Source organism: Protomyctophum bolini, assembly GCF_963924005.1.
Source record: "Protomyctophum bolini genome assembly, chromosome: 15".
In the NCBI taxonomy this organism is placed as follows: domain Eukaryota; kingdom Metazoa; phylum Chordata; class Actinopteri; order Myctophiformes; family Myctophidae; genus Protomyctophum; species Protomyctophum bolini.
Genome location: NC_137876.1, coordinates 27606258 through 27615906, shown reverse-complemented (window position 1 = coordinate 27615906; position 9649 = coordinate 27606258). Strand labels below are relative to the sequence as shown.

Genomic DNA, 9649 nt, shown 5'->3' with positions numbered 1-9649 from the left:
ACCTGCCTGCCTGCTTGTTCTGCATCTGGGTCCACAACCTGACACACATCGTGACAGTTTGATCTGGCCAACATGGACCCAACAGAACTCCAGGACATTGATGCTGACCTACTAGCTATCAAGAGCTATGTGGACTCAGCTGTTAAGAACACCTCCTGTATTAAACAGCAGGAGACTGCGCTCAGGATGGCTCTTAAGGAGGTTTTTTGTTTCATGAAGAAGAGACCAGATCTCGCAAGATTGGTGGATGTAACGGCCAGACAATTAACTTCCATATTAGCATCCTTGCTATCCAGCAACCATCCTCGACCTGTTGGCCCCGAGCCGGCCACTCCTGTTTCCACTGATTCCCAGCCTTCTAGCCTTCAGTTGGCTTGTGACCAGCCTTCTCCAGTGGTACGGCTGGGGTTCGTGAGAATGGAACCTGCCTGTCATGGGTCTTCAAGGAGGAGGAGTGGTCGCCGTCGCTTCCGCCAGTGCAACGGGCTGCCCAGTGTAAAGGCACCCAGCGACGCCGAGACGCGGCCACCGCCGCCCAGCGACGCCAAGACGCGGCAACCACCGCCGAGCGACGCCGAGACGCGGCCAACGCCGCCCAGCAACGCCGAGACGCGGCCAACACCGCCCAGCGACGCCAAGACGTGGCCTCCGCCACCGAGCGACGCCGAGACGCGGCCACCGCCGCCACAGAGCGACACCATGGCGCTGCCGACGCAGCACAGCGCTACTGAGGCCCCGCCGCTGCAGCTCGCCTCTGAGGCCCCGCCGCTGCAGCTCGCCTCCTCCGAAGCCCCGTCACGTCCATCTGCAGTCCCGCCTGCAGCCCCGTCACGTCATTCTGCAGTCCCGCCTGCAGCCCCGTCACGTCCATCTGCAGTCCCGCCTGGAGCCCCGTCACGTCATTCTGCAGTCCCGCCTGCAGCCCCGTCACGTCCATCTGCAGTCCCGCCTGCAGCCCCGTCACGTCATTCTGCAGTTCCGCCTGCAGCCCCGTCACGTCATTCTGCAGTCCCGCCTGCAGCCCCGTCACGTCCATCTGCAGTCCTGCCTGCAGCCCCGTCACGTCATTCTGCAGTCCCGCCTGCAGCCCCGTCACGTCCATCTGCAGTCCCGCCTGCAGCCCCGTCACGTCATTCTGCAGTCCCGCCTGCAGCCCCGTCACGTCATTCTGCAGTCCCGCCTGCAGCCCCGTCACGTCCATCTGCAGTCCCGCCTGCAGCCCCGTCACGTCCATCTGCAGTCCCGCCTGCAGCCCTGTCACGTCCATCTGCAGTCCCGCCTGCAGCCCCGTCACGTCCATCTGCAGTCCCGCCTGCAGCCCCGTCACGTCCTTCTGCACTCCCGCCCGCAGCGGTGCGACCCCGTCAAGGGCCTGCACTACGGCAGCGGGACCCCGGGGGTGTTTTTCAGCTCCCTGACCCACAATCTGTTCCTAACCCTCATGTTAACCCAGTGCCTAGCCCTGTCTTTGGTGTTCCTCCATTTGTCAGTCCCCCTGTTACTAGGGTTGATAGCTCTCACTTTGCCCAGTCTGCTAGCCCTAGTTACCCTGCCCTGCCTAGTTGCTTGTCTTTATGTCTGCCTGTCTGTGTGTCTGCTAGTCTCTCTGCTAGTTTTTTTGTTTGTCAGACTACCCCCCGGTCCTCTAGCCTTCTGTCTGACTTTTCTACCTATTTGACTTTATGTCAAATTACTTGTTTGTCTGCCTGTCTACCTATATGTCAGGTCACTTGTCAGTTCCTTGGTTTGTCTTCCTTTTTGTCTGTCTGTCTGTCTATCTGTCTGTCAGCCTGTCTAACTGCGTGTCTGCCTGCATGTTTGTCTGTGTGTCTCCCTATCGGTTAGAATTTAGTTCCCCAGATAGTCCAGGTCCATACTTAACACTGTTTAGTGTTTAGTGTACCTTTTTGTCTTGCCCTGCCCCAAGTCTATCAGCAAGTGTTGACTTTGTGTTGTTCTTGCCCATGCAGTTTTTTTGTCCTACCATGCCTAAGGCCAGTCCAGTGTTTTGTTTTCTTCTCCTACATGTTTGAGCTTGTAGATCAGCTAGATTTAGCTGTTTTTGCCCTGCCTGCCCTATTTTTGTTTTGTGCCTGTGCCTTTTTTTGCATTTCCTTTCTTTATTTTTCTACCTTTCTATTTGACCTTTGGTGTTGTGCATTTCTTGGGGACACAAAGGTCAAATGCCAGGGCATTTTCTTTAATTATCATTTGAATCAAAAGTTCACATGCGAGTTAAGACTTCAGAATCAAAACAAAACACTTGAATTTCTGATTTCTGTCATTTCCCTTTGACAGAAAGTCCAGGATCCAACCACACAGGCAGGGGTTGAGTCCTAAATACAATTTACAATCCAGAGCGATTCACAGTAAGCGGGAACAACGAACAAGGCATGGTAATACATTAAATACACAAAGATTGTCATCATTAATCATACGTATGCTAACAGTGGAATGAATATCTACATAATTAACTATGCATATACTATATTATAGTGATATGTCTACATAAAATGCTATTGAGTTACATAGGTTGAGCCTTTGCGTATGCCTGTAAGGTCATCGGGGCAATGGCAAGTGCTACGGCAAGTACTGTAGCTGAGCTTAGTAGGGCAGTGTGTGGATATCTGTTTGGCTCACCCTGGGGGTCCAGGGTGGGTAGCATCCTTCTATTGACATGCTTCTATTCTCAACTTACTTCTCTTGTTTCCGCTTCTTGTTGTTTGTGCTGTTTGGTCTGTCTGTCTGTCTGTCAGACCTTCATCATCAATGTGATGTGAGACAAGACATCCACATATAAGCCATGTCGTTGGACCCTGTCTTGTTTATTTTTTATATCATATCATATTGGATTTGGCCTAAACTTTACCCAAGGTGACTGATAGTGTCATAATCTAGATGTCTGAATGCCATAGACTGCCCAGTGGTCTGTAGTCCTTCACCGAGTGCATGTAACCCTGGACCAAGATATAGACAGGGGTCTACGACAGTCTTGGTCCCAAGCTAGAGCGCACACGCCGGCCTTTCTAACATTGTTTTGTTCAGCCTTCTTCACTAAAGATCACACTCATGTGAAGTGAGCGGCAGCATCACTTGGATGCCACATGACATCACAGGGGAGTCGAGGGACGTACACACATTTATGTTGCCATCGACTTGGACGCCACATGACGTCACACAGGGGGTACATTCATGCACACAAAACCATGTGTCTAACACTGTTTCTGACAGTGAGGTCTACAGATATGCTCTGTAGGAGGGGCTCAAGGTTAGAAATGTCGTGTGTGTGTGTGTGTGTACATCTGGAACTGACCTTGCAGACCAAGACCAGATTTCTTGTGCACACTGCCAGTGGACCTAAGAAGTACTCCAAGCATTCCCTCCCCCTATCCTCTCAGATGTTGAGGAATACATGGGGTATCCTTCCACCTTCACAACTCTCTTTTCCTCTTCTATTATGGTGTGTTCACATGGGCAGAGCCAAAGACGAATGGGAGTATCATCTGGAGCAGCTACATGCATCATTGCGTCTTCGCATCGTCATGTTGCTGGCTTCCATTGACAATGAATGGTAGACTGCGTTGTTGCGTCTGTCCGTGTGAACGCAACATCAGATCTTCTTGTGGAATATGTGGTGTATCTCCTTCTTTCCCTCTTCTCAACCATTTCCTCAGAAGCAGCCTGTAGTTGCTCACCCTGACCAGCAGAGCCTTGTAAGCTGTGGAGATGAAGCTAAGCAGTTCCTGCGCTCCTTCTTCCCCTCTTCTCAGAAAGAGCCAGTAGGTTCCCACTAAAACCAGTAAAGCCACAGAAGCTGAAAAGATGAGGCTAAGCAGAATCATGATGACTATGTTTCCGGTGCTGTGTCCTAGTACCATGGTTGGGTTGTCCCACTGGGCCAGAGCGCTGTCATAGTCCAGGTTCAGAATGTGTTGCGGGAGAACACGCACTCCCACGTAAAGCCTCTTCACCCTGCGCGAGCCACGGTTCTGTATGAGACATTTGTATGTACCAGCGTCTTCTTCCTTTACAGGGTCCAGTACTACTTTATCCAGCAGAGGGTTTCGCCAGTGACTAAATAATGTGTCGTCAGAGGTGATTATCCCACGGGCATAACGCCACGACACCCTCCATGTATGTCGCACCTCTGATGCCATGCCTCCCATCACCTCTCCAAGACAGTCGATTTCCAGCCTTTGTCCCATTATTGCGGTGACTGTCCTGAGTCCACACTGCCACGTCTCCATGCAGATAACTGTATTCTTTCGACACTGACTTACTTTTCCACTTACGTTTACACCTACTTTATGACACAGTGTCTGTGTTTTCAGTCCCAGGCCACATGTGGTGCTACAGGGAGACATGTCTGTGATCACCTCTGCTTCTATGTCCTCTTCCACTGTGGGGTCCATTGTGTTCACCTCAGGTAAAGACTGAAGTTGGGCAAGATGATGAAAGAAGAGGAAGGCGAGGAGGATTGGAAGACATAATTTAGCAGGGCGCATGTTTGATGTCACTGTAAAAAGCGTTCCATCTATGCACACTACCACTTACATAGGCTGACCAGAGCTCTGGTCTGACGTCACACAACATTGAACATGCATGCCTAACAATGTCGATTTGCATCGCTGCCCCTGCACGGTTCTGTACCGACCTGGGGGACGTCTCTGCCGTTCTCTTTCCCACTGACAAGCAGTTGTCATTAGCTGGCGCTAATGGCTTTGAGAAAGGTATTGGTGAAATTGATTATTGATTCAATGGATGCAGTTTGTCCATACAAATTGATCATCTTGGTCACATGCTCTGTATTGCTACATTAACTGCCACGGTAGTTTGCTAAAAGAGACAATGAGGGCATTACAGAATTCCCCCCGCCTGTCTGGAGAACCAGCCGACCAATCAACTTCAAACTTGGCATGTGACATCAAGTGAGAATTCAGTTGGACCAGATAAATGTCTGTATCTGTCTGTCTGTGTAAAGTAAATCTCTGATGTCTTCAGTTACTTCATAGTAGCCTAGTACTGACATCCTAGGCTGGCCTCCAAGTACTACGATAATGAGTAACTGCACTATACATGTACTTTTCAGAAAGAACTGCAGAAAAATGCAGAAAAGACACATCAGTCTGCAAGGACCTTAGCGGTGAGATCTCCCTGTGCACGTCTATTTTTTGCACATGGATATTGTACCCTCTATTGACTGATATTTGCGCAGCACTTTGGAAAATTTGCACAGTTGTATTTTGCACAGTAAAGAAAGGCAGTCATGAATTTAATTGTTTATTGAATACATTTTAACCGAACATTTTAGGTTTGTTTCTGATTTGCTGAGATGGCAACTCAGCCAACGAGTTCCAGCTGGGGGGTACAAAAACGATTTGGTGGTGAATCATGAAGGGTAAGTGCATCTGAGTGCAATATATTTGAGAGCACTAGCAGATCTAAAAGTTATTTTGTATCACACTGTAGGCAGTGTAGGATGATGAAAGAGGGTACTAATTTACAAAGAAAAAAAGGAAAAACACGAATACAAATTAGTTCTAATCCAGATCCTAGGAACCCCTTGACATGGTGGATTCCAGTCTCATTATAGCTCAGCTGTGTATAAAAGGCTGCCAGTTCAAAACAGACAGAGCTGTGGGTGAAGAGCTGGACACCACCATGCCACAAGGGAGCTGTGAGGTTTCTTTTTGGTCATTCTTTGTGTTGGTGAATATGCAGCACCATGCCTCTGTACTAATTCCAGCCGCTAATTGGGCCAGCCTAACAGACTCAGACACAGGGGCATGTGTTTCCAATGGGCGTCTGCCTAGAACTAGGCAAAATCTCTGACACCTGACAAGACCAAAAGATGATTGTTATAAAGCAGCTGAACCACTGTTCTACACACAGCTCCTCCTTGGGACAAAGCAGACATGCAATTTGGAACTGTAAAAGAACAGCAAATATAACAATATTAACTATTAATATTACAAGCAAAGCGACTAAATCCCTGGAATAATTTTTCAACAACTCCAGTAAATACATTTCTTCAGGGGAGTTGGAATCTTCACTCCCACTTCCAGTTATGCCTTAATTTACCGTAATGGGACTACTCTTCAAAACTGAGGAAGGCAGAAACAATGTGAGGATATTGTTAGAATGCCCCCTCTTTCCTGGAAGTCTGCCAAGGTTTTCATATTAGTGTGAAGATAACGGAAATGCATGAACAGTTTATTATCAGAGGGAAGTTGGGGTCAAAGGCTCTTTCTTGTGAAAACTTAATAAGTGACAGGAGTTATCCAATCTTCTAAAAGTAGAAAGGCTACAATACTGTGCATGAGTATCCTGGGGTTAATGAATGTGTTGATCACATACCAGCAGAACTGGCCTTGGTTCAATTCCATCCTTGTGTGTTTCACATGGTCCCCCCCCCCATCGGCATCCTGTCTCTCTTCCCTGTCCTGTCTCGATGTCTGGAAAAAGAAAGAATAAGGTCGTAAAGACTAATAACGGTAGCTGGTTCAGTTCCCAACAATGACAGGAGGGGGTTATCTTACCGGAAGCTAGTATGTGTTGCCATCCAATACCATTGCCAAAGTTCCCTTGAGCAAGGCATAGAACCTTGAACCCTAGAAGAAATAAGGGAGTAGAATTGAATAGTGCAGAAGAAGAATTAATGGGCTCCTCATATAACTCTGAGTCTGTGGCTCCTCTCCTGCATAATTGACAGGTGCTTCTCCAATGTTATGTCACCCCCTGTTGGCAGCCTAGGGTAGTGCTTGTTTAATGACTTGCATGAGGAGTGTTTGAGGGCTTCAGTATTACCTGTGTGGTCTTGTCCTGTGGTCAAATAACATGAATGGTATTAGTTTTTAATAAAATAAAAGTAAAATTAATTAAATACATATTTCTAAGTTGCAAATATGGAACATTTGTCAGAAGTTTGATATGTTTATTTATTTGTGGATGTGATGCGCTGTGAGCTTGTAGATTGGCTTTTGCCATGTGACAGTGAAACCTGTATGATGGTTGTGCTTAAAAGCTGGAATTCTGACCAGGAACCTTACAAGGTTTTAAGTTTTTTTTTGTTTAGTATCGGGTGGTTTAGAGGTTGTTGGTAAGAGGTTGAAATCATGTTTATTCTTTTCAAGTTCTGACTGACCATTCAGTGTGGTGGTGGTGCCCTCAATTTTTCTACCATACACCTGTCTCTAGCACACTTTGTTGCTGATTTATAAGCCAGCTAAGACTCTGTCATGTCACGGCATACTTTCTCTGACCATTTCAAAGTCAATATAGATAAAACCAGTCAAACATATAAATACATATATTTTAAGGAGTATTTAGAACTACCTAATGCTTTACAATTTAGACTAGATCCCATTTTCCCCATAAAGTCCATGTTTGATGCAGTAAGTAAATTGCAGTGCTGAAACGATTATGAATCAATATTATGTTCAAGAATGTTGCTTATTTCAGCTTATTTATAACTATTAAAAAAAAACATTTTTTTAATGCACTGACAGTGCTGTTTGCGCATAGTTTGCAAGCACACCATGATAACAAACCAAAGATCCTACCCTCTACCCCGTTGTCTTCTCTCTTTCTGCTGTTTCTTTCTCATAACTTGCCACACATGGTTTCTCTCTTCATGGTTGAACACATCTGATGCAGCAGGTATCTTGTTCTGAGAGCAGTATTATTGCGAACTTGTGTACTTACTGGCATGCATAAAATAACACACAAAGGAGGGAGGGGTGGATTATTTGGAAGGGATTTTCCAACTTCTTCCCTCCTGTAAACCAAAACGCCTAGGTTCCCGAGGCTTTGAATGTTATCAACCAGTATGTTGCCAGTAGCCGCAGTAGGCCCTACTGTAATGGGACTACTGACTGCTTTCAGTTTTGTGTGCTGTCATCAGTGCCGTATCCAGGGAATAATCAGCAGGGGGGCATTCATATTTCCAAGGGGGGCACTTGATTTTTCAAGTTCACATCCATATATAGCAATTAAGCTCTCACATTGGCCTATACAATAAAACAACACAAAAGGCTTGGAGAAGGGCTACAAGTATAGGTTCCAATTATACACCAAAACAAATAATATAGCCTAATTATTGTAGCCAACAGAACAAACAAACAAACATAGCCTATATACTGTCATGTGGAAACACGATCGCATCGCACCAACAACACAATGAACACAATGAGCATCTCCACGGCGGGAGGAAAGTAGAAAAAAAGACTATAGCCTATGCACCAACCATTAATCACCAACAAATAGTTGAGCATTTAGGCTTATAGTGTCTTTTATATGTGGCCATCTCCACGGTAGGGGAATATGACTATGAGTAAAAGTTTATGCACCAACCAAAAACAACAAGTCTATATAGTGTATTTATGTCGGGAGGCAAAGGGGGGGGGGGGGGATCTGCGCGTCTGCAGATTGCACGTTTGCCATTATGAAGGCTACTTGGGTATTTGTCCCGTTTTACCTGATTCAGTGACGGTGTGCCAGAACCAAGAACCTCTGGTGGAGAAGCATGCGGTGGTGGTGGAGGTCCGAAAGTTGAGCTGCTGCTGTGGAAGTTGCTACAGCAGCCCTCTGCCTCACTGGAATAATGCTATCCGACACTCGCGAACCCCATCCGACGACCGAATTTCGTTGTGCATTTAGTAGTGCTCGGTGCTCGAACGACTCCCCGCAATATTAACAACAACAGGCGACATGGTGTTGGTTTCAGTATCGTCATCAGTCTGCCTTTCTGAAGGTGCTGGTGGGTTTATAGAGTTTGGTGTTTTGGCTTTGAGCCAGTTCCTAATATCCATGATTCAATTTTACCGGTTTGGGTTTGTTTTCACTGTGACTGAAGCATGGACTGAAGTCACACAGGTAATGACGTAGCTTTTGGTGCGCTGCATCAAAACGAATCCGACTAGGTGCACCGACTATAGGTGCCAGTGTACTTGTTATTATAGCATTTTTATTACTATGAATTAATTAGAAAATGTAAATTTATTATAAACACAAAGAACATGAAAATAACACATTATATATATTTTAAACCTGTAAAACATTAAAAATAATGGTGGGGTAGGGTTCTGGACTGGGGGGGCACAAAGTCTATCTGGGGGGGCAGCGCCCCCTAGTGCCCCCCCGTAGAAACGGCACTGGCTGTCATTAGGGGACTTTGGCCATGGGGGCTAACTCCCACACAACAGTCCCAACTGCCCTGCACATCCATCCATGTGTGAATGTATGCGTTCTCTCACTTTTGATCAAAAAGTCATTCATGCTATCAGACAAAAACAGGTACTTTTGAGTATAGAGGATTTCAATTCATTTCCAGTGTTTTAACTTTTTATCCTTTATATTCTTTTATGACGAACCATGTTGACACTTATATTATTTTGAATTAACCAAACTAAACAATTTGTAATGTAGTTGTAATGACTATGAAGAAATGATAGACAAAAAAAACCAAATACATTTATATTTAACTGTGGTTTCTAAGACCAGACAGGAATGAGGGTGTGTTGAAGGCATAATACACACAGCACTGTAGTTGATTAAATTTGTGGGAATTTATTTTAGTATTTTGTATGTCTTTGATGTAAAAAACAAACAAACAAACATCTAAATTATAAGTAAACAGAGAATTCAGATA

General features: G+C 45.8%; 1 protein-coding gene across 1 annotated transcript; it reads right to left on the bottom strand.

The window, feature by feature from the left end:
* Positions 1-3521: 3521 nt before the first annotated feature.
* On the bottom strand, positions 3522-4412 carry tmem81 (transmembrane protein 81; the record flags this gene model as incomplete). The annotated part of the gene is made up of 1 exon (XM_080784308.1): positions 3522-4412. One exon carries the CDS (start codon positions 4410-4412, stop codon positions 3522-3524), a length of 891 nt encoding a protein of 296 aa, XP_080640434.1.
* Positions 4413-9649: the final 5237 nt, after the last annotated feature.